General features: G+C 42.7%; 1 protein-coding gene across 13 annotated transcripts in view; it reads right to left on the bottom strand.

Moving 5' to 3' along the window:
- LOC118388347 (inositol 1,4,5-trisphosphate receptor type 1-like) overlaps positions 1-26,362 on the bottom strand; it is a 152,357-nt gene that overhangs the window by 31,625 nt on the left and 94,370 nt on the right. For 7 of the 13 annotated variants that reach the window (XM_052526645.1, XM_052526648.1, XM_052526650.1 and 4 more), the window contains 9 exons: positions 24,389-24,484; positions 24,143-24,280; positions 23,483-23,581; positions 22,782-23,016; positions 13,004-13,126; positions 7,155-7,330; positions 6,398-6,562; positions 1,654-1,843; positions 1,334-1,426 (listed from right to left, as the gene is read on the bottom strand). In XM_052526645.1, coding sequence (XP_052382605.1) covers positions 1,334-1,426; positions 1,654-1,843; positions 6,398-6,562; positions 7,155-7,330; positions 13,004-13,126; positions 22,782-23,016; positions 23,483-23,581; positions 24,143-24,280; positions 24,389-24,484 — 1,315 coding nt within the window. Of the gene's footprint in view, positions 1-1,333; positions 1,427-1,653; positions 1,844-6,397; positions 6,563-7,154; positions 7,331-13,003; positions 13,127-21,893; positions 22,188-22,781; positions 23,017-23,482; positions 23,582-24,142; positions 24,281-24,388; positions 24,485-26,362 lie in introns of those variants that run through there. The other 6 variants (XM_052526649.1, XM_052526653.1, XM_052526657.1 and 3 more) reach the window with 3 other exon arrangements.

The following is a 26,362-nucleotide window of genomic DNA, read 5'->3' as shown; positions in this document are numbered from 1 at the left end:
CCGGCACCCTCTCAGAGCGAACCCGTCCTGTGCCTGATGGCAATTAATCCCTAACCTCTCCTCCAACCTCCCTCTGGATCCTGGTCCTCCAGTAGCAGACACACACGGCAAGGCCAAAACCCCTGTGAGCTTCCCCCAGCCCAGCCAAACCCAGCCAGGCATAAACCCCTATTCTTTCCCTAACCCAGCCAGGCCTAAACCCCTGTTCACTTTCCCTAGCCCAACCAGGCCTAATCCCCTGTGTGCTTCCCCCAGCCCAGCCAAACCCAGCCAGGCATAAACCTCTATTCTTTCCCTAGCCCAGCCAAACCCAGCCAGGCCAAAACCCCTGGGTCTGTCAGTTGTCTTTTCCTAATGAGCCCTCCCTAGCAAGCTAGTTTATGCTCGTTGCTAGAAATCTCAGCGTGAATTTGAAACTTGAAGGAAGTTGGAACTTGGGAGTTGAGAATCATTCAGTCTTTATCAGACTACAAAATCAACAAATGTGCTTCAGCTGCCCATCACCCTGGCCTGAAATTAGCTCCACTATCTATCCTTCCCTCTAAGTTACCTCAAGACAGCAGTGCTCGGCACGCGGGACTCGGGAGCAAGGACACTGTACCAGGTGTTAAGTTGCAGGTTTGCAGTGCAAACTCTTGCCATTGAGCAGCAGTAGACTGCATCACCGTGCCATCAAGATGTTTACTACCATTACAAGTTATTTATTGTGTAGGCTGCTCAAAATATAATGGAGTATGGAAGAAATTGGCAACGTCAACTACCGCCAGCGACGTTATACAGCTGCCTGGTGAAGCAATTGCTGCCCAGTGGGAAGCACCTCACAACACCATTGCATTGGTCATTCACACCGGCTTGTCGTAATGTTAGCTAATTGGCATGTCACGGAGAGATCCAGATTCCATAGGGTGACCAATACTACAAGTTATTTCTCCTTTTCCCATTGAAATAAACATCACATTTTCTTTGACAAGTTTTAAGTTGTGCCATGCTGTTGTAGCCAGCATAAACTAGCTACCTGGGAACAAAAGGCTTATCAGGACGACTGACTGAACAGAATCCATCGACTCTCCGCTACACAACATATGTCATCAATTTGGGCACCAGGAGTGTCGGTATAGCCTCTCCCAGCCCAGACAAACCCAGCCAGGCCCAACCAAGGCCTAATCCCATGACTGCTTCATAGTACAGATTTCCGTCTGAGTGGAATTTTGGGAAGCGTCTTCTCTGGGGGAGGATTGACTCAGGTGGTCTGTGAGGACACAGGAGAACCCCTTGACACACATGCAAGGCTGCGCGCACACACATATACCCACACTTTTCCTGGAGCACATACCATCCATAACAGCTTCTGTGGAGCAGTTCTCCCCGCTGTCCTTCCGACACACTCCTGCTGACAGAAAATCTCCCACCATACTGGCTCCACTCTCTGCCAAACAGGAAAACAAAAGGTCAGGAGGAACACTCGTGCCTTTGTTGGCTCAATATTGTCTATTGTAACGGAGGGACCCTATTTGGCCTTGCAGAGTTATTTCACAGCAGGAAATCTGGTGTAAGTAATTTTAAAATGTGACAATCAGAATGGGGAGGATAGACAGAAGAAGTTGTTCTGTTTGGGAACCCCTAAGTGTCATAGTGCCTGCTCTTTGACCTTACCTAGTGTTTTATTAGGTATCCTGTCAATATTGAGGAGGAAGTCATCTTGGAAGAAGATGTAGCCAACGATGGAGAAGAGGTAGACCAGGATGAGAGCCAGCACGGCAGTCAGCAGGATGGAGCGGCCATTACGGGTTACACTCTTGATCACGTTCAGCAGCGTCTCCTCCCTGTACACCAGGTCAAAGAGCTACAGGAGAAACAAACACAGGTTAGTGGGAGACAGGGGAGGGTGAGTGAGTGAGTGAGTGAGTGAGTGAGTGAGTGAGTGAGTGAGTGAGTGAGTGAGTGAGTGAGTGAGTGAGTGAGTGAGATACACTGTCCCAGTCCCATACAACCAGTTGGGTTCGCAGTACATTGTGCAGATAGGAATAAAGAACTCTCTGGGAAGAAAGGCAGAGGTGTATATTTAATGATTGACTACTCATGGTGTGATTGTGGTAATGTACAGGAACTCAAGTCCTTTTGTTCACCCGACCTAGAATACCTCACAATCAAATGCAGACCGCATTACCTCCCGAGAGAATTCTGTTCGGTCATCGTCAAAGGGTGTATATTCCCCCTCAATCCGATACCACGACGGATCGCAAGGAGGTACACTGGATTATGTGTATATCCTGAGGCCGCAATTATTGAAGCTGGGGACTTCAATAAAGCAAATCTGTAGTTCTACGAACACATTGCCTGCAGTACTCGCGGTTCAACAACTTTGGGACATTGTTCTCCCTTCCGGGATGGCTACAAGGCCCAGTTCAGTTATGCCCTGTGTAAGGCAATAAAACAGGCAAAACATCAGTACAGACACAAAGTGGAGTTGCAATCAACGGCTCAGACACGAGACATATGTGGCAGGGATACAAAGGGAAAACCAGCAAGGTCGCGGACACCAACATCTTGCTCCTGGACAAGCGAAACACATTCTTCACCTGCTTTGAGGATAACACAGTGCTACTGACGCGGGCCATTCCCGAGAACTCTTATTCTCCGTGGCTAAAGTAAGACATTTAAACATGTTAACACTCGCAAGGCTGCCGGCCCAGAAGGCATCCTTAGACGCGTCCTCAGAACATGCGCAGACCAGTTGGCTGTTTACGGATATATTCAATCTCTCCCAATCCCAGTCTGCTGCCCCCACTTGCATCAAGATGTCTACCATTGTTTCCTGTACCCAAGAAAGAGAAGGTAACTAAAATACATTGTTATCGCCCCGTAGTACTCACAACTGACATCATGTAATGTTTGGACAGGCTAGTTAAGAATCATATCACCTACACCTTACCTGACACCCTAGAACCACTGCAATTTTAATACCACCTCAAAACATCCACAGATGACGCAATTGCCATCGCACTGCCCTATCCCATTTGGACAAGAGGAATACTTGTAAGAATGTAAGAATGCTGTTCATTAACTAGAGCTCAGCCTTCAACACCATAGTACCCTCCAAGTTCATCATTATGCTCTGGGCCCTGTGTCTGAGCCCCGCCCTGTGCAACTGGGTCATGGACTTCCTAACCGGTCGCCCCCAGATGGTAAAGGTAGGTAACAAAACCTCCACTATGCTGATTCTCAACACAGGGGCCCCATAAGGGTGCGGCCTCAGCCACCTCCTGAACTCCCTGTTCACCCATGACTGCGTGGCCGTGCACGCTTCCAACTCAATCATCAAGTTTGCAGACGACACAACAGAGGTAGGTTTGATTACCAACAATGACGAGACAGCCTACAGGGAGGACATGGGGGCCATGGTGGAGAGTCGCCAACAAAACGAAGGAGCTGATTGTGGACTTCAGGAGACAGCAGAAGGAGCATGCCCCCATCCACATCGACAGGCCCGCAGTGGAGAAGTTTCTCAGCATACACATCATTGACAATCTGAAACAGTCCACCTACACAGACAGTGTGCTGAAATGGATTGCAACCTCAGGAGGATGTTTTGAGATGGTATGCATACTCCGGTTTAAGAAATGTTGCTTGGCCCTAATGTAACAGCATTTGCTTCTGTCCCTCTCCTCGCCCCTACCTAGGCTCAAACCAGGGACCCTCTGCACACATAGACAACAGTCACCTTCGAAGCGGCGTTACCCATCCTGCCACAAAAGCCGAGGCCCTTGCACAGCAAGGGAAACAACTACTTCAAGTCTCAGAGCGAGTGACATCACCCATTGAAACATTACCCATTGAAACATTATTAGCGCACACCCCTAACTAGCTAGCCATTTCACACCGGTTACACTCACCCCCCTTTTGGCCTCCTCCTTTTCCGCAGCAACCAGTGATCCAGGTCAACAGCATCAACGTAACCGTATTGCTTTCGTCCCCCTCCTCGCCTCTAACAGGGCTCGAACCAGGGACCCTCTGCACACATCAACAACTGCCTCCCATGAAGCATCCGTTACCCATCGCGCCACAAAAGCCAAGTGAAACAACTACTTCAAGTCTCAGAGCGAGTGACGTCACCGACTGGTGCGCACCCAGCTAACTAGCTAGCCATTTCACACCGGTTACACTAAGACCCCCAGAAAATTTTACAGAAGCACCATGGAGAGCATCTTGTCGGGATGTATCACCACCTGGTACGGCAATTGCACTGTCCGTAACCGTAGGGCTCTCCAGAGGGTGGTGCGGTCTGCCCAACATATCACCGGGGGCACACTGCCAGGCCCCCAGGACACATACAGCACCTGGTGTCACAGGAAGGCCAAAAAGATCATGAAAGATCTCAGCCAAACAAGCAACGTCCTGTTTACCCCACTATCATCCAGAAGGCAAGGTCAGTACAGGTGCATCAAAGCTGGGGCGAGAGACTGAAAAATAGCTTCTATCCCAAGGCCATCAGACTGTTAAATAGCCATCACTAGCCGGCCTCCACCCAGTACCTTGCCCTGAACTTAGTCCCTAGCCGGCTACCACCTGGTTACTAAACCCTGCACCTTAGAGGCTGCTGCCCTACAGTTGAAGTCGGAAGTTTACATACACTTAAATTGGAGTCATTGAAACACGTTTTTAAACCACTCCACAAATTTCTTGTTAACAAACTGTAGTTTTGCAAGTTGATTAGGACATCAATGTTGTGCATGACACAAGGAATTTTTCCAACAATTATTTACAGACAGATTATTTCACTTATAAATCCAGTGGGTCAGAAGTTCACATACACTAAGTTGACTGTGCCTTTAAACAGCTTGGAAAATTCCAGAAAATTATGTCATGACTTTAGAAGCTTCTGATGGGCTAATTGACATCATTTGAGTCAATTGGAGGAGTACCTGTGGATGTATTTCAAGGCCTAACTTCAAACTCTGTGCCTCTGCTTGACATCATGGGAAAATCAAAAGAAATCAGTCAAGACCTCAGAAAAAAATTGTAGAGCTCTACAAGTCTGGTTCATCAACTTCCAAACGCCTGAAGGTACCATGTTCATCTGTGAAAACAATAGTAGGCAAGTATAAACACCATGGGACCACACAGCCGTCATAACGCTCAGGAAGGAGATGCGTTCTGTCTCCTAGAGACGAATGTACTTTGGTGCGAAAAGTGTAAATCAATCCCAGAACAACAACAAAGGACCTTGTGAAGATGCTGGAGGAAACAGGTACAAAATTATCTATATCCACAGTAAAATGAGTCCTATATCAACATAACCTGAAAGGCCACTCAGCAAGGAAGAAGCCACTGCTCAAAAACCGCCATTAAAAAAAACGGTTTGCAACTGCACATGGGGACAAAGATCCTACTTTTTGGAGAAATGTCCTCTGGTCTGAAAAACAAAAATAGAACTGTTGTCCATAATGACCATCGTTATGTTTGGAGGAAAAAGGGGGAGGTTTGCAAGCTAAAGAACACCATCCCAACCGTGTGGGGGTGCTTTGCTGCAGGAGAGACTGGTGTACTTCACAAACTAGATCGCATCATGAGGGTGGAAAATTACGTGGATATTTTGAAGCAACATCTCAAGACATCAGTTAAAGCTTGGTCGCAAATGGGTCTTCAAAATGGACAATGACCCCAAGCATACTTCCAAAGTTGTGGCAAAATGTCTAAAGGACAACAAAGTCTAGGTATTCGAGTGACCACAAAGCCATGACCTCAATCCTATAGAAAATTTGTGAGCAGAACTGAAAAAGCATGTGCGAACAAGGAGGCCTACAAACCTGACTCAGTTACACCAGCTCTGTCAGGAGGAATGGGCCAAAATTCACCCAACTTATTTTGGGAAGCTTGTGGAAGGCTTGTTTGACCCAAGTTAAACAATTTAAAGGCAATGCTATCCAACACTAATTGAGTGTATGTAAATTTCTGACATATTGGGAATGTAATGAAAGAAATAAAAGCTTAAATAAATCATTCTCCCTACTATTATTCTGACATTTCACATTCTTAAAATAAAGTGGTGATCCTAACTGGCCTAAGACAGGGATTTTTTTACTAGGATTTAGTCAGGAATTGTGAAAAACGAAGTTTAAATGTATTTAAACGTCCGACTTCAACTGTGTAAGCACACATACTCCGTACTCCGACATTGCTCGTCCAAATATTTTTATATTTCTTAATTCTATTATTTTACATTTGTGTGTATTGTTAGATATTTCTTCACTGTTGGAGCTAGGAACACAAGCATTTTGCTACACCCTTAATTAATAACATCTGCTAAATATGTGTATGCAACCAATCAAATTTGAATTGATTTGATTTGAGAGAGTGAGCGAGCGAGAAGGCGAGTGAGTGAGAGTACAGTTTTTACCAGCAGACTGTAGAAGAAAACATGGACGAAGACACCCAGACTACAGATGATCAGGTAGAGGAGGTGGTAGAGAAACTCTACATCCATGATCATGGCCTTGTATCCCCGCGTGAACGTCCCCCTGTTCCCCACAAAACTCATCAAGAAGATCATCTTATTGCCCACCTGAGGAACAGTGGAAAACATTGAAGGATTGAGTCAAAGAGCAAAACCTTTACCATGTTCATTTAAAAGTACATACTGGCATCTTTAACAACTAAGTAAAGATATTCAGAACCAATAAAGCACAGCAGACTAAGACTCAACAAACTTTTGTTATTTTACAGAGACTGGCATATACGTGAAAAATTGCTCCTGGAAAAGTTGACATCACTCCAAAAAACATGATGTGCAAGAAGCATTGGTCAAGCATCCATCCAACAACAACAACAACAAATAATAATGTTTTAATTGTCACATACACTGGATAGGTACAGTGAGTGTTCATTTGGTCTGGTTGACACAAGAGCGCCACAGCTCTATGGAATCCCACAGTGACATACTACACACTTCACCTCACATACAGGCCAGGCAAGGACACTGGATAAGGCATTTGAGGGCACAAGAGCTACTGTGACAGGACCATGTGACCACAAACCTTCCCAGTCACAGACACACACACACACACACACACACACACACACACACACACACACACACACACACACACACACACACACACACACACACACACACACACACACACACACACACTCACGTTAAAGGCCCCTAGCAGGAAGAGGGTGGGCTCCAGGCCCACAGAGAAGATGAGGCGGAGGATGGTGGAGGCGATGAGGACCCGGACGCCGTGGGGCTGGGGCAGGATGATGACGATCGCCAGGGACACCAGCATGGCGATCCACAGCAGGGCTGACAGGTGACCATCCAGAGTACCTGGAAGAAGGAGGGGGAGAGGAGAGAGGTGAGGGGGGTAAAGGTAGAGATGGGGCGTGGATAGTGTTGTCCATACAAGATACCTACATGGAATATTCATACAGTGACACATAGGCCTACGGTAGATACAGTTAAAGATATGTTTATATTGAATGTTGAATCAAAAGACAAAAGCAGCCAACACTACAAGCGTCATCCAACTGCTGTAATGATAGATGGCAACGCATTGGGTCGTATTAACAAGCAAACAATCTGTTCTAGACCTGCAGTGCCTGACATCCCTCTGCAGTCATTTCACCTGTTGGACATGCTCAGGCAAAATATCTCCTCGGGAGACGAGGCAGAGCTCTAGAACTTCACAATGCTGCCGGTTACAACAGAGGTGAAAGTGTGACACATCAGAATGTTGTGGTTCAGTGAAGCTTTAACATGAGCTTAACTGGCACTAACTTGGTGGCTAAGTCCCAGCTCTGTCTGTGCAAAACAAGGACAAAGTCAGTCGGATAACTGTGTTCGTGCATGTGTGTTAAGACGAAAACAATATCGTCGGTTTTGCCGTATTCACTTCTAAGCCCCAGCCAGAAGCCAGTTTTTCCCCCTCTTCTCCTCTCCGTGCAGAGATCACATGACAGGTGCATGTTACATTACTGGGGCAGCTAAAAATACACCTGGCTCCTGAGAAATTCATGAGGGATGGTCTGGGAGTGATCCCAGGTCTGCCGGCTGACAGCCCGCCAGGGAGCTGGACTCCACAGCCAAGCCCAGGAATGTTTTATAGGAGAGTGCATCTGCCGAGCTCTGGGCAAAGCTCAATTCTGTTAACTCACAGGACCTTTAGAGAAACCACCTTTCAGAGACACAGTATTACAGGTGTTATTTCTCACTAATCTAATCCTATTATTCCTACTTTTTGTTCACCTATCTCTACACCTGCATAATGTAAGCACAAGTCTTTGCATTTCTCCTGCTCTCAAAAATATATTTCAATAAAAACTTAGTTTATTATCTAAATGTCACACTTCCACACAATATACTTAGGAAGTATTGCTAAAAAAGTTGTAAAAGTCTACCAGGCCACTGAAGTTCACTTCTATTTTACAAGCAGCTGGATTGAACATTAACAACGAGCAGCATTAGAGCTGGCATACATCCAGACATACATCATTATGGACCAATCAGTTGTATGGGCGTTTAAGATTTAATATGAGCAATAATGATATGCAAGCCATGATGGCTGGCTACATTGTTAAGCTGACATAATTTCCCCCATTGCACACCAGCAGACGTGCCCTGAGCCCTACAGTTTGATTCTGATGCTATGCTCGATCGCTAGCTCGCACGCACGCACACACAGACACACAGACACACACAAAAGGGACTGCACTGCTTGACCCCAGTTAGACTGAACAATGTAAAGTTTATGTGAGTCACAATGTGGGTCTTCTCTCTGCAACTGCCTTGGAACAATAGAGGCCTTAATGACTGGGGTTGTGGTTTACACACCACCACAGACTAACACTGCCCTCAGGCATGGAGAGGACAGGCGAGAGAGAGAGAGAGCAAGATAAAAAATGAGTACTACTTGTATTGTGTATTCATCTTTTTCTTTATGTCCACAGAAATATAGATTTCCAAGCACATTCTAATTTCTTCTACTTTGTTGCTGCTTATCGGACATGAATTATTTGACGAGACTGTTGGGAATGATCTAAGAGCTGAGAGGGATCCACCCCAGTCCTTATCGGTTAGATGTCACTTTTCAAGGTAGACCAAACACTGCAGTCTGCGTTCTGGGCATTATGGTTCCTGCCAGGCTCAGGGTAACCAGACCACACGGAGGCAACACATAGTACACACACACAGCCCAATTTACAAACAATAGAGACAGATACTGTACATGGCAGTGGATCCTGACTTTAGGCTCATCAGTGTCAGCGTGAAGACAGGAATCTGGTGACAGGTTCATTAAGTGGGTGTGTGTGTGTTAACTTAAGCTCAAACCCTGTATCAATAATCAGCTCATGGCCTGTATCCACAAAGCATCTCAGAAAAGGTCCTAGTAATCCTGTTAAAACCTGTTATAAGACTAAATAAACTCCCAGCTCAGAGCAGATTTTAGGATGATTTTAAGACACTGCCCAGACAGGTACTAGGTACTAGGTAGCCTAGCAGTTTGAGGAGTTGGGCCACTAACCAAATGGTTGCTGGTTTGAATACCCAAGTCAACACGGTGAAAATATGTTGATGTGCTCTTGAGCAAAGCACTTAGCCATAATTTGCTCCAAGGGTACTGTACTACTATGGCTGACCCTGTAAAACAACATATTCACTGCACCTATCAGGTGTATGTGACAATAAAACTTTTTATTTTATTTTATTTTTACCGCAAAGGAAAAATTGTGATTACACTCAGGGTTTCAACTTCCTGTTAGAGTCAGAATAGAAGAATTTGACATTTGGTTGTGCATCAGCAGTTTTTCTCTTGTTTTGTCAGTCACTGACAGTCACAATTAACCATGTAGGCTAATAATTATTAGATTTTAAATTTGTCAGTTATCTAAACTTTTGCTAATCATGGCTGAAAATGCAACATTTTATCTCAGCCAATGGCAAAATGTGTAGGACTGCAGAAAACCTTCTTTAAAACTTTTCTCTGCCATGAAGGCTATAGCCACCCTAATAGCAACACACTGGTCACTCCCATTTAACAACTCTAAATCACTTTGGCACAGTAGGCAAAGTAGGCAAGTCACTAAATGTCTAAATAAGCATGTGTATTGTAAATGTGTATTGTAAATTACTGTTAACATGTAAAGTATGGCAAAGTAGAATCACAATAACTTCAGAAAATACTAAAAGAAAAGGGGTGAACCAGTTTTCGCTCCATTCACCTTCCCAAACAGCTTGTGGTTCTGTGTATTATGCATTGTAATGCAGCTCCCATCACATAATGGTCGCTGTGTGTCATTCGTTCAAATATCCTGTTTTGTAACAGTCACACATATAGAATAAACAGAGAACCTGGTGCAAAAGAGCCTCTTCAATCTCAGGAGGCTAAAGAAATATGTCTTGTCACCTAAAACCCTCACACATTTTTACAGATGCACAATTGAAAGCATCCTGTCGGGCTGTATAACCTCCTGGTACGGCAACTGCACTGCCCACAAATGCAAGGCTCTCCAGAGGGTGGTGCGGTCTTCCCAACGCATTACCGGGGGCAAACTACCCACCCTCCAGGACACCTACAGCACCCGATGTCACAGGAAGGCCAAAAATATCATCAAGGACATCAACCACCCGAGCCACTGCCTGTTCACCCCACTATCATCCAGAAGGTGAAGTCAGTACAGGTGCATCAATGCTGGGACTGAGAGACTGAAAAACAGCTTCTATCTCAAGGCCATCAGACTGTTAAACAGCCATCACTAGCACATTAGAGGCTGCTGCCTATAGGCATAGACTAGGAATCACTGTCCACTTTAAGGAATGGAACACTAGTCACTTTAATGTCTACATATCTGGCATTACTCATCTCATATATACACTGTATTCTATACTGTCTTAGTCACTTAATGTTTACATACCTGGCCTTACTTATCTCATGTGTATATACTGTGTTCTATACTATTCTACGGCATCTCTTTCACATAATAATGCTGACATATCTTGCAATACTCATCTCATATGTTCAGTTGAAGTCGGAAGTTTACATACACTTAGGTTGGAGTCATTAAAACTCGTTTTTCAACCACTCCACAAATTTCTTGTTAACATAGTAGTCTTGGCAAGTCGGTTAGGACATCTACTTTGTGCATGACACAAGTAATTTTTCCAACAATTGTTTACAGACAGATTATTTAACTTATAATTCCAGTGGGTCAGAAGTTCACATACACTAAGTTGACTGTGCCTTTAAACAGCTTGGAAAATTCCAGAAAATTATGTCATGGCTTTAGAAGCTTCTGATAGGCTAATTGACATCATTTGAGTCAATTGGAGGTGTACCTGTGGATGTATTTCAAGGCCTAACTTCAAACTCAGTGCCTCTTAACTTGACATCATGGGAAAATCCAAAGAAATCAGTCACGAACTTAGAAAAAAAATATGTAGACCTCCACAAGTCTTGTTCATCCTTGGGAACAATTTCCAAATGCCTGAATGTTCATCTGTACAAACAATAGTACGTAAGTATATACACCATGGGACCACGCAGCCGTCATACCGCTCAGGAAGGAGATGCGTTCTGTCTCCATTAGATGAACGTACTTTGGTGTCAAAAATTGCAAATCAATCCCAGAACAACAGCAAAGGACCTTGTGAAGATGCTGGAGGAAACAGGACCAAAAGTATCTATATCCACAGTAAAACGAGTCCTATATCGACATAACCTGAAAGGCCACTCAGCAAGGAGGAAGCCACTGCTCCAAAACCGCCATAAAAAAAGCCAGACTATGGTTTGCAACTGCACATGGGGACAAAGATTGTACTTTTTCCTCTGGTCTGATGAAACAAATATAGAACTGTTTTGCCATATTTACCATCATTATGTTTGGAGGAAAAGGGTAGAAGCTTGCATGCTGAAGAACGCCATCCTAACCATGAAGCTCGGGGGTGGAAGCATCATGTTGGATGGGAGCTTTGCTGCAGGAGGGACTGGCACACTTCCCAAAATAGATGGCATCATGAGGGTGGAAAATTATGTGGATACATTGAAGCAACATCTCAAGACATCAGTCAGGAAGTTAAAGCTTGGTTGCTAATGGGTCTTCCAAATGGACAATGGCCCCAAGCATACTTCCAAAGTTGTGGCAAAATGTCCTAAGGACAACAAAGTCAAGGTATTGGAGTGGCCATCACAAAGCCCTTACCTCAATCCTATAGAAAATTTGTTGGCAGAACTGAAAAAGTGTGCGCGAGCAAGGAGGCCTACAAACCCGACTCAGTTACAATAGTTCTGTCAGGAGGAATGGGCCAAAATTCACCCAACTTATTGTGGGAAGCTTGAGGAAGGCTACCCAAAACGTTTGACCCAAGTTAAACAACTTAAAGGCAATGCTAGCAAATACTAACTGAGTGTATGTAAACGTCTGACCCACTGGGAATGTGATGAAAGAAATAAAAGTTGAAATAAGTACTTTTCTCTACCATTATTCTGACATTTCTGACTTAAAATAAAGTGTTAATCCTATCTATCTACCTAAAACAGGCAATTTTTAGTAGGACTAAATCTCAGGAATTGTGAAAAACTGAGTTTAAATATATTTGGCCAAGGTGTATGTAAATTTCCAACTTCAAATGTATATACTGTTCTTCTATACTATTCTACTGTATCTTTGTCCGTTCTGCTCTGACATCGCTCGTCCATATGTATATAGTCTTAATTCATTCCTACTAAGATTTGTGTGTATTGGGTATATGTTGTTTAATTTGTTCGATATTACTTGTTAGATATTACTGCACTCGTATAGCTAGAAGCAAAATCATTTCGCTACACCCACAATAACATCTGCTAATCACGTGTATGTGACCAATAAAATGTGATTGATTTAATATTACACATACAGAGATCAGCCATTGATTGGCACAGACACCCTGCAAATTACTCAGATGATTAAGAGACAGCAGATGGGGAGGATAAGGAGGAAGGGGAGGTGGAGGACAGAACTCACTGACCTCTGCGGATTCCTTCCAGAGGGTAGAAGAAGGCCACCAGCAAGTTCATGAGTACAGCCAGGTTGAAGGAGATGCTGCTCCAGAAGGACATGTTGCGAGAGCACCAGTATAGAATGGGCTGGGCTGGAGAGGGAACGAGGAGTGCCAACACACACAGTCAATAGACAGTCAACAGTATCACTTCTACACCAGACAACCACACAGTGCATTCACTACTACAACTACACCACCATCACAATACTGCTGCACTCATCAAACTAAGTCACGATTCAAAGGAGATGCAAATACACATACAGTATCTATTGCACATGTAAACACATTCAGCCTTCTAGGCAGAGTCCCTCTGTCCAATGTCTGTGTTCTTTTCTCCATCTTAATCTTTTCTTTTTTATTGGCCAGTCTGAGATATTACTTTTTTTTGCAACTCTGCCTAGAAGGCCAGCATCCCAGAGTCGCCTCTTCACTGTTGACATTGAGACTGGTGTTTTGTGGGAACAATTTAATGAAGCTGCCAGTTGAGGACTTGTGAAGCATCTGTTTCTCAAACTAGACACTCTAATTTACTTGTCCTCTTGCTCAGTTGTGCACCGGGGCCTGTCACTCCTCTTTCTATTTTGGTTAGGGCCAGTTTGCGCTGTTCTGTGAAGGGAGTAGTATACAGCGTTGCACAAGATCTTATGTTTCTTGCCAATTTCTCGCCTTCCTTTCTCAGAACAAGAATAGACTGATGAGTATCAGAAGAAAGTCTTTGTTTCTGGACATTTTGAGGCTGTAATCGAACCCACAAATGCTGATGCTCCAGATACTCAATTAGTTTAAAGGACAGTTTTATTGTTTCATTAATCTGTACAACAGTTTTCAGCTGTGCTAACATAATTGCAAAAGGGTTTTCTAATGATCAACTAGCCTTTTTAAATTATAAACTTGTATTAGCTAACAACATGCCATTGGAACAAAGGAGTGATGGCTGCTGATAATGTGCCTCTGTACGCCTATGTAGATACATCTCCACCCGGCACAACGAGAAGAGGACTGGCCACCCCTCATAGCCTGGTTTCTTCCTAGGGAGTTTTTGCTAGCCACCGTGCTTCTACACCTGCATTGCTTGCAGTTTGGGGTTTTAGGCTGGGTTTCTGTACAGCACTTTGTGACAGATGATATCAGCTGATCAGCTGGCTTTATAAATACATTTGACTGATTGATTGATATTCCATTAAAAGAAAATCAGCTGTTTCCAGCTACAATAGTCATTTACAGCATTAACAATGTCTACACTGTATGTCTGATCAATTTGATGTTATTTTAATTGACAAGAAATGTGCTTTTCTTTCAAAACAAGGACATTTCTAAGTGACCCCAAACCCGAACGGTAGTGTATATTTTATATGTGACATTATTCAAAGTAGCCACCTTTTTCTTTGATGACAGCTTTTCACACTCTTGGCCTTCTCTCAATCGGCTTCATGAGGAATGCTTTTCCAACAGTCTTGGCCTTCTCTCAATCGGCTTCATGAGGAATGCTTTTCCAACAGTCTTGGCCTTCTCTCAATCGGCTTCATGAGGAATGCTTTTCCAACAGTCTTGGCCTTCTCTCAATTGGCTTCATGAGGAATGCTTTTCCAACAGTCTTGGCCTTCTCTCAATCGGCTTCATGAGGAATGCTTTTCCAACAGTCTTGGCCTTCTCTCAATCGGCTTCATGAGGAATGCTTTTCCAACACTCTTGGCCTTCTCTCAATCGGCTTCATGAGGAATGCTTTTCCAACAGTCTTGGCCTTCTCTCAATCGGCTTCATGAGGAATGCTTTTCCAACAGTCTTGGCCTTCTCTCAATCGGCTTCATGAGGAATGCTTTTCCAACAGTCTTGGCCTTCTCTCAATCGGCTTCATGAGGAATGCTTTTCCAACCGTCTTGGCCTTCTCTCAATCGGCTTCATGAGGAATGCTTTTCCAACAGTCTTGGCCTTCTCTCAATCGGCTTCATGAGGAATGCTTTTCCAACAGTCTTGGCCTTCTCTCAATCGGCTTCATGAGGAATGCTTTTCCAACACTCTTGGCCTTCTCTCAATCGGCTTCATGAGGAATGCTTTTCCAACAGTCTTGGCCTTCTCTCAATCGGCTTCATGAGGAATGCTTTTCCAACAGTCTTGGCCTTCTCTCAATCGGCTTCATGAGGAATGCTTTTCCAACAGTCTTGGCCTTCTCTCAATCGGCTTCATGAGGAATGCTTTTCCAACAGTCTTGGCCTTCTCTCAATCGGCTTCATGAGGAATGCTTTTCCAACAGTCTTGGCCTTCTCTCAATCGGCTTCATGAGGAATGCTTTTCCAACAGTCTTGAAGGAGTTGCCACATATGCTGAGCACTTGTAGGCTGCTTTTCCTTCACTCTGCGGTCCAACTCATCCCAAACCTTCTCAATTGAGTTGAGGTCTGGCAATTGTGGAGGCCAGGTCATCTGATGCAGCACTCCATCTCCTTCTTGGTCAAATAGCCCTTACACTGCCTGGAGGTGTGTTTTGGGTAATTTTCCTGTTGTAAAACAAATTATTGTCCCACTAAGCGCTAACCAGAGGGGACAGCATATCGCTGAAGAATATTGTGGTAGCCATGCTGGTTAAGTTTGCCATGAATTCTAAATAAATCACAGACAGTGTCACCAGCAAAGCACCCTCACACCATCACACCTACTCCTCCTTGCTTCATGGTGGGGACCACACATGCAGAGATCATCTGTTCACCTACTCTGCGTTTCACAAAGACACGGCAGTTGGAAACAAAAATCTCAAATTTTGACTCATCAGACCAAAGGACAGATTTCCACCGGTCTAATGTCCATTGCTCATGTTTCTTGGCCCAAGTAAGTCTCTTCTTATTATTGGTGTCCTTTAGTGGTGGTTCCTTTGCAGCAAATCGACCTTGAAGCCCTGATTCGTGCAGTCTCCTCTAAACAGTTGATGTTAAGATGTGTCTATTACTTGAACTCAGTGAAGCATTTATTTGGGCTGCAATCTGAGGTGCAGTTAACTCTAATGAACTTATCCTCTGCAGCATAGGTAACTCTGAGTCTTCCTTTCCTGCGGCGGTCCTCATGAGCTCCAGTTTCTTCATAGCGCTTGATGGTTTTTGCGACTGCACTTGAAGAATCTTTCAAAGTTCTTGACATTTTCCAGAATGACTGACCTTCATGTCTAAAAGTAGTAATGGACTGTCATTTCTCTTTGCTTATTTCAGCTGTTCTTGCCATAATATGGACTTGGTCTTTTATCAAATAGGGCTATTTTCTGTATACCACCCCTTCCTCATCACAACACAACTGATTGGCTCAAACGCCTTAAGAAGGAAAGACATTCCACAAATTATTTTTTTAACAAGACACACCTGTTAATTTAAATGCATTCCAGGTGACTACCTCATGAAGCTGGTTGAGAGAATGCCAAGACTGTGCAAAGCTTTCATCAAGGCAAAGGGTGGCTACTTTGAACAATATATAAAATATATTTAGATTTGTTTAACACTTTTTTGGTTACTACATGATTCCATATGTGTTATTTCATAGTTTTGAAGTCTTCACTATTATCATCGTCAATGTAGAAAATAGTAGAAACAAAGAAAAACCCTGGAATGAGTAGGTGTGTCCAAACTTTTGACTGGTACTGTATGTCAAGTATGTTTATTTTGAAAGGGGGAAGGAGTGACAATGTTGTATCAGTTGGTTAGTTGTAGTAAGGTTATTGTTAACTGGTACCCAAACATCATGGGGTGATTGGGTGATTCACTTATCAGTTTTTCCTTGCAGCAAGTGGGATGTCTTGTGACTATCCTGCAAATGATGCAGGAAATGACTGAAGTTGTTGCCTTGTTTGTGCCAGCTGAAGCATGATACACAGTAGGGCAGTGTTTCCCAAACATCAAAAGGGTGCAAAGCCAATTAGCATGCTTATTTGGTGTATATTAAACCTATTGGGTGATTTTGGAGCGTGTTCAGTACTGTTCAAACCTGGGGATTTGAACTTCAACTCGTAATCTCAACAGTCAACCCATTTTTCATTTGAAAAGAGGAACTAAGGGTGGGGACTTTTATAAACAGCAGCAACCGCACTCATGCACCAATGAAACAACATGCTCTCTCAGTCGCTGTGCTGCTGATTCATTCAGATAAGACAAGTGCGCCATGTGTGTCAGAGTACAGTCCCCTCTTGCAGTACAGGGCTCACAGAGGGACAGACAGGCAGAAACACGCTCCCATTGAGGAAACAAAGAGTGCAGTCATACAATGACCGCAGCCTGAAGGGGGATGAAGGGATCAGATGCTAGGCGTCAATAAGAAGACGCCCTACTAGATGTGCAACATGGGGTACGTTGGGTGGGTAGACTTGGTGATGAGAGCTCCAACAATTGCACCATGAGTTACTATTGTAGGACAATGCTTATTCAGATAATGACTCTTCCGTCACAGGCTTAGTGTCTGCAAACAGATTCTGAGAGACATCTCATTTTCAAAGCGTCTCATCCTCTACCTCCTCAGAAACTCCTTTCCTCTCTAGCTCTCTTGAATCACTCTCTCCCCCAGTCACTCTAATGGTGTCTGGATCCCATTCTTCAGTAGTTAGGCCTAGTCTGGTCATTTCCTACACCAGGGAGCAGTCCTATAGATCGCTCATGTCTGCAGACTACCTACTCTCTCAGTCTGTTCTGCCTCAACCCTTGCGGTCCTGGACTGCTCCTGTACTGACTGTCTGCTGGATTCTGGACTGACTCTCTCTGGAAGATACCCACTCAGACTGACCTTCAATCTCATTACACCCTGGGAGAGGATCATTCCATATTCTCAGAGAAGCTCAGCCTCTTGCCTAGCTATCTATACTCTCCCTCCTTTACCACATGTACTCGGTGAAGTAAACAATCAGAATATATCCCATATGATTATTTGTGTGTGTATTACTGGCGTAGCACATATCCCAACAGCCCCAGCAAGGTGAGGCAGCCCCCATTTTTGGGGGTTGTGGATAGCATATGAACACATCTGAAAGAAATTGCATAATTTTCTCTCAGCCTTATGGAAAAGTGGAAAATAGCAGGAAATTAGCTCAGAGATTCTTGAAGTTGGGACAATCCTTGTTCGGCAGGTAAAGTTTTTTTTTTTTGTAAAACTAAAAAATATATTTTGTTGCATTATTTGAGTTTAAAATGTACATTTAGGGGAATTCTATGGGGGAAAGGTTTGTTTTGGGAAATTTCTAAATACTTTCAATATTATTAATTTCCATTTCGGCTCTATGCCTGGAAATCCCCTTGTCATGCATGAGCAAAGAATCCCCCCCCAAAATAGCGGAAAAAGTGTTTAAATCGTTTTTTTTTACTGTTAATAAATGGATATTAACTGAAAAATTATCTTTACATATTTTTTATTTAACCTTTATTTAACTAGGCAAGTCAGTTAAGAACAAATTCTTACTTACAATGTCGGCCTACCCCGGCAAAACCCGGACGATGGAGGGCCAATTGTGCGCCGCCCTACGGGACTCCCAATCACGGCCGGTTGTGGTACAGCCTGGAATCGAACCAGGGTCTGTAGTGACGCCTCTAGCACTCTTATGCAGTTTCTTACAATAGCCCTCTGTAACTTTAAAGAATATTTCTCTCAAAACTGTGATTCCTAAAAGATGTCCCCGGACATTTGGTCAACTCCGTCAGGGTCAGCTATACCATAAGGACCCCTTATTCATGTCCTGATTACATGTAGTGCAACAATACCACTCATAATCTGGAAAGTGCTCTACTTTTGATAGATTTAAACAAACAATATTGGATTCACCATGGTTACAACCATAAACTGTCAACTCTATCTGCCTGATATATTTGAACCAAAATGAATATTCTATTACATTTAATTTGGTTTTAGAGTAATAAATCAACTATGGAAAACAAAATTGCTACTGTGTATACCACTTGAAAGAAGAAGAAAAATGGCATTTTGTCAACTCCGTCAGAGTGCTGAAAGATCTGATAGAATGGTTATGTTTTTATAAGAGATCTTCAAATTAATAATTTTCCATATTTTACGAATGTTTGTATTAAACAAAAATACAGTGCCTTCAGAAAGCTGTGTTGTGTTACAGCCTGAATTTGAAATGTATTTAATTTAGATTTTGTGTCGCTGATGTACACACCTTACCCAATAATGTCAAAGTGGAATAATGTTTTGAGAAGTTTTTACGAAATAATTAAAAATGAAATGCTGAAATGTCTTGAGTCAATAAGTATTCAACCCATTTGTTATGGCAAGCCTTAATAATTTCAGGAGTAAAATAATAAGTTGCAAGGTCTCAATCTGTTTTCAATAATCGTGTGTAACATAATTTTTAAATGATCTCTGTATCCCACACATAGAAATAATTGTAAAGTTCCTATTTTGAGCAGTGAATTTTAAGCACAGATACAACCACAAAGACCAGGGAGTTTCTCCAATGGTTCGCAAAGAAGGGCATCTACTGGTAGATTGGTGTAAAAAAATGTACAAAAATAAAAACGGACATTGAATATCCCTTTGAGCATGGTGCAGTTATTAATTACACTTTGGATGGTGTGTCAATACACCCAGTCACTACAAAGATACAGACGTCCTTCCTAACTCAGTTGCCGGAGAGGAAGGAAACTGCTCAGGAATTTCACCACGAGGTCAATGGTGATTTTAAAACAGAGTTTAATGGCTGTGATAGGAGAAAACTGAGGGGGGATCAACAATTTTGTAGTTACTCCACAATACAAACATAAATGACAGAGTGAAAAGAAGGAAGCCTGTACAGACTACAAATATTTCAAAACATGCATTATGTTTTCAATTTGTCACTAAGGCAGTGGTCACCAACCTTTTCTGAATCAAGATCACTGAGTCAAAATGCAAGCCGAGATCTACCGCTCAAAACATGACTTCAAAAAACGTATGCCTATGCAACATTAACCAATTAAAAGCATTTCTCCACTAAGAAAAGGGGACAGTCTTCCAGCATGTGGCGAAACTCAAGTCGCACTGCATTATGCACCAATTCATGTTGTTATTCCTATGACCAGAGACAGTTAAATATTCCAAGATATTAAAAAAGACACAAGCCACTAATAATCAAAGCACTTTGCTATACTCATTCATTGCAGCTGCAGTACTGGTTATAGCGTGAGTGTAACCAACGGGAACGCAATTTGTATGGCTTATAAAAGTGTTGAACAAACTGTTGACAGGGCTGAATAACAACTTAAACATGAACTTACTCATCACAACAGCAGGCCTTTGCTGTATTTGTTAATTTTCTCTTCAGTCATGGTTTAAAAAGTTTGGAAATCTCAAAGTAACATTGCAGTGTGTTAGAGGCTTCTTTTTACAGTCTATGGCATGAGGAAACAGTGCAGACACGGTGATCAGTGCTATCTGATTGGCAAGTGGTAGGCTTACAAGTGCACTTGCTTTGCTTTCTGGGCCTGTTGGGTAGGCGGGGTTCTACCTTCAGACACATGAAATGGTTCAAAATGGGAACACTTTGCCTTCCCGGCACTAGGGCTGCAAAATCAAGTGCACCCACCACCAACAGCGCGAAAACAATGCTTTATCGTTGTTGTTTTTTACAGAAATGTTTGGTCAACTAGGAATACCGGTTGTTGACCACTGCACTGAAGTAAAACTGCAAAGAAATGTAACTTTCATGCTGAATAGAAACTGTTATGTTCGGGGCAAATCCAACACAACATGTCACTGAGTACCACTCTTCATATTTTCAAGCATGGTGGTGGCTGCCTCGTGTTATTGGCATGCTTGTTATCGGCAAGGATTAGGGAGTTCTTAGGATATAAAAAATGTAACAGAGCTAATCACAGGTAAAATCCTAGAGGGGAAAAAATGATAATGGATATTAACTGAAAAATTGACATATTTTTATTTAACCTTCATTTAACCAGGCAAGTCAGTTATGAACAAATTCTTATTTACAATGACGGCCAACCCTTGCCAAACACTATCCCAGACTACGCTGGATCAATTGTGCGCCGCCCTATGGGACTCCCAATCACGGGCGCCTGTAACTTGATTCAATCTGCTTCCAACGGACACTGGGAGACAAATGCACCTTTCTGCAAGACAATAACGTCAAACACAAGGCCACTCGGTAGCCCATAACTTGGTTCAATCTGCTTTCCAAATGACACTGGGAGAAAAATACACCGCTCTGCAAGATAATAACCTAAAACACAAGGCGACTTAAGTTGCTTACCAGGACAACATTGAATCTTCCCAAGTGGCTTAGTTACAGTTAGACTTAAAAATCGTCTTGAAACCTTTGGCAAGACTTGAAATTGGTTGTCTAGAAATGATCAACAACCAATTTGACAGAGCTTGAATATTTTTTTTTAAGAATAATGGGCAAATATTGTACAATCCAGGTGTGCAAAGCTCTTAGACAGAGAAAGACTCACAGCTGTAATTGCTGCCAAAGGTGATTCAAACATGTATTGACTCAGGGGTTGAATACTTATCCAATCAAGATACACTAAGTGTACCAAACACTAAGAACACCTTCCTAATATTGAGTTGCATGCACTGTATGTCTAGTTTGAGTGTCTGTTGTCAACTCTCTGTCAGTGGTTTTTCAACTCAGTCACTGATGTAGCATATTTACTGTTAATATTCTGAAAAAATATTTAAAATCACTGTTCTGTAACATACAGTATGTTTAATCAACTGAAGAATTAGCTGTGCTAGACCTAAGGGATAATGTTTGCTTTATAAATGTTGTTTTATGTTCTAAATCTAGAAAAACATGCCAAAATGCTAATCAAATTTGCCCTGGACCGTTTAATAGTGCTATAAAACAAAACAAAAAGAAGTTTGGAGATTTGTATTACATACTGTATTTGAATAATCTAATGTTAGAATGAAACAATCAAGGCCATTATATACTTGTTGGACAATCAACTAAAAAATGTAATGCTTTTTATGCTGTCTGATGGAGACATAAATCCAGTTAGTTGCATTTTCTGATATGTTTTATTTTTATTAAGTTGTTCCTTTACATGCCAAATATGTGTATGTGACCAATACAATTTGATTTGATTTGTGATAGCTGATACTTTGTTGTATCAAAATATATATTTCAAATTGTTTTGTGGAAAAAAGTTGTTTGTCCCGTCTTTCAAGAATCCCTGAAATTTAAAACAGTAAAAAATAATGTCAGGCTCATGGCAAAATGTGTAAAATAGCATGAGATAAGCTACAATACAGCAAATATTTCTCTCCCCATGGAAGAATTATCATCCTTTTTTTAAAGGGAGGTTAGATGTAACAATGTATAGATGAAATACCATCTCAGTTTTTAATAAAGCATTGTGAATGACTCTATAATGAGATTATATAAAATACTGTATAAGATTATGATTCAAATGTATTCTATTGTGGGACGCTGCAGAAATGTGTTTTTGGGTGCCACCAAATCATTGGCTAGTGCCACCAATTGAAAAAGCTAGTGGGACCAGTGACACCAGGGAGATGTTAGTCTGGAGCCCTGCAACCTTACATTGTAAATATCTTAACATTTATCCACCTTATGTTATGTACTTTAACTTAACATATAACCTTTACATGCCCTCTCTCCTCCAGGGTTCAGGGTGGGTCTCTGGCCCATACATGGAGGACCTGACCCAGCCTGGGGAGTCTCCTGAGGGGCCCTGAGGGGTCAGGGAGGGGTGAGGGCATGTAAAGCAGGTACCTAGTATAGAGAGGTAAGGAGAGAGACGCACAGGGAACCGTGTTTGCGTTACCAGTGGTTGGCTCTTGAGTACCTCGCAGCTTCTTCTGCCAGTTCATCTCGTTGAAGAGGTCCTCGGAGCGCAGGAAGAAGTCGTTGATCTTGCTGCCCTGCTCGTCACGCTCTGTGGTGTAGTACACCCGCAGCTTGGACTCGTTGGTGAGGAACTCACAGATGTTGGGCACGGGGAAGACTATCTGCTCCATGGTGCGATCCAGCCGCACAATCTGGGCACAACCACATGCAGCCAGTGCTGCCCATCACAAACCCTCTCTCTCAGGGGGAGGATGGGCAACTCTAGGCCCTGGACTGGGTAGGCCCAAAACTTTATGGTTTGACAGTGGCATGTTGTTGTCTGTTCTTCATCTTGGAAAACTGGCTAAGACATGATCTGGCTATAATAGACTGTAATACAAGTGAAGAGGAGTAAAGAAGGTGATTGTTTGTGTGCATAAAAGCAAAGAACAACACCTTGAACACTCATTTGATAAGCTCTTCCATGACAGCATTCTTTCCCTAATAACATACAAAATACTGACAGCAGGCAAACAAAGACAATATGACTGTCACATGCCTACGATAACAAAAAGTCAAAACATATTGCCAAAATACATGTTGCAATCCACCAAAGTTAGTACAGGGGTAATAAAACAGAAAACGACATGGTGAAAACAGATGGATAAAATGACTGACCTCAATTTGAGCTGTGTGCTTTGCATAGAACTCCAAGGCATCATCCCCCTCCCCATAGATCTTCAACATGGCCTGCAGCTCCTTGTTGTGGCGGGCCAACTGGATGAACGCACCAATGCATTGCATGAATGCACCAATGCAATCAGGTGATGTATCACATTATACTTATGATTTTTTATTGTACTGTCATTGGTCAAAATTTACAATCAGCGTCTTCTAAGTCACCAACTTCATTTTTTGGGGTCTATTTTTCCTCATTGTATCTGATAGGTGGCATGAAATGTGTTACAGTAGGTGTGTTCTGGAACTTCCTCTAGCTGCCTGTGGGGACAGGGAACTGACACTGACACCAGATCACTGCAACACCAGACGCATCTGACAGTACATGCCACTGTTTGTGTACAATATGTGGACTATTCAGTTTTCACACACTAGCATGCTGGGCATCATACCTTGGGATCAACATTTTTATTTACATAAATGAAACTGTCTGTGTTGTTCACCCACATAACTACTTGAATAGACTAATAGAATAGAGCTGAATTGCACCTAAAGGGGGTTAGAGTGGAAGAGCTCTGATGTAATACGTTTATAGGTTGTATAGGAGCTGTTACAGGAGGTGTATAAAGCTGCATGCAGTCAGTCAGCGTTCTACAGTACCTGATGAGCCAGGATGTAGATGTTGTGGCCCACGTTTCGTGGAGAGGCAGCATGCTCTTCCTCACCATCTTCATCTTCCTCAGCAGGCTCCTCCGGCTCCACCTCTCCCTGCATGTAGGCCTTCTTTATCACCTCCACCTGCATATGAACGTCACAAACCAGACCGTCAGGTAACTTCCCCTTAAAAATGTCCCCTGTGCCATGCCATGCTGCAGGTATATCTGACTACCAATACATGGCACTCACCAGTTCTTTAGGCCTCATGTTGTACAGTATCCTCTCTGCATTCTCATTGTCATGGCGACTCTCCATGATGGCCAAGAGGAGCTTGGAGGCGTTATTCTGGAACCGAGAGGAGAGAGAGGGGCAAGGGGTTAGGGTTGCACATCTTGGGGAATATTCAGAGGTGGAAACGGGAATATATGGGAATTAACAGGAATATATGTAAATATATGTAAATTAATATTAATACCATTTAAATGTAGATGTGTTTTGCATTGGATATATTTACCACATCATATGGAAACAGAAACAGAAACATTTTACCTCACCATAAGTAGACATTATTGCAAATGATTAAATAACTTCCAATAGAAAAAAATTAAATAAATGTAGTTAAGAATTTAACCTTAGTTGACTCTTCACATGATTTTAATGAAAAACAAAAGGGAATATTGAATGATCCTCAACGATCCATCGCATCTCCCAAAAAGGTTAACATACACCACCGTTCAAAAGTTTGAAATTTCATTTTTTTTAAAGAAAAGCACACATTTTGTCCATTAAAATAACATCAAATTGATCAGAAATGCAGTGTAGACATTGTTAAAGTTGATCATTTTAAAAGGCTAATTGATCATTCGAAAACCCTTTTGCAATTATGTTAGCACAGCTGAAAACTGTTGTACCAATTAAAAAAGCAATAAAACTGGCCTTCTTTAGACTAGTTGAGTATCTGGAGCATCAGCATTTGTGGGTTCGATTACAGGGTCAAAATGTCCAGAAACAAAGACTTTCTTCAGAAACTCATCAGTCTATTCTTGTTTTGAGAAATTAAGTCTATTCCATGCGAGAAATTGCCAAGAAACTGAAGATCTTGTACAACGCTGTGTACTACTCCCTTCACAGAACAGCACAAACTGACCCTAACCAGAATAGAAAGAGGAGTGGGAGGCCCCGGTGCACAACTGAGCAAGAAGAGAAGTACATTAGAGTGTCTAGTTTGAGAAACAGAGAGAAACAGCAAGGGTAGCATTCCAGAGAGACATCAGAGACTGTAACATTCTTTGCTTCACGGAAACATGGCTCACTAGAGAGGCGCTATCGGAGTCGGTGCAGCCAGCTGGTTTCTTCATGCATCACGCCGACAGAAACAAGCATCTTTCTGGTAAGAAGAGGGGCGGGGGGGGGTATGCCTTATGATTAACGAGACGTGGTGTGATCATAACAACATACAGGAACTCAAGTCCTTCTGTTCACCTGACTTAGAATTCCTCACAATCAAATGTCGACCGCATTATCTACCAAGAGAATTCTCTTCGATTATAATCACAGTCGTATATATTCCCCTCCAAGCAGACACATCAATGGCCCTGAACAAACTTTATAAGACTCTATGTAAACTGGAAACCACATATCCTGAGGCTGCATTCATTGTAGCTGGGGATTTTAACAAGGCTAATCTGAAAACAAGACTCCCTAAATTATATCAGCATATCGATTGTGCAACCAGGGCTGGTAAAACCTTGGATCATTGTTATTCTAACTTCCGCTACGCATAGAAGGCCCTCCCCCGTCCTCCTTTCGGAAAAGCTGACCACGACTCCATTTTGTTGCTTCCAGCCTACAGACAGAAACTAAAACAAGAAGCTCCCGCGCTCAGGTCTGTTCAATGCTCATCCGACAAATCTGATTCCACGCTTCAAGACTGCTTCGATCACGTGGTTTGGGATATGTTCCGCATTGCGTCCAACAACAACATTGACGAATACGCTGATTTGGTGAGCAAGTTCATTGGAAAGTGCATCGGCGTTGTCGTACCCACAGTGTCTATAAAAACATTCCCAAACCAGAAAACATGGATTGATGGCAGCATTCGCGCGAAACTGAAAGCGCAAACCACTGCTTTTAACCAGGGCAAGGTGACTGGAAAAATGACCGAATACAAACAGTGTAGCTATTCCCTCCGCAAGGCAATCAAACAAGCTAAGCGGCAGTATA

Source organism: Oncorhynchus keta, chromosome 10 (assembly GCF_023373465.1).
Source record: "Oncorhynchus keta strain PuntledgeMale-10-30-2019 chromosome 10, Oket_V2, whole genome shotgun sequence".
In the NCBI taxonomy this organism is placed as follows: Eukaryota; Metazoa; Chordata; class Actinopteri; order Salmoniformes; family Salmonidae; genus Oncorhynchus; species Oncorhynchus keta.
Note: the sequence above shows the minus strand (reverse complement) of the source record. Positions and strands in the feature narration are given on the sequence as shown.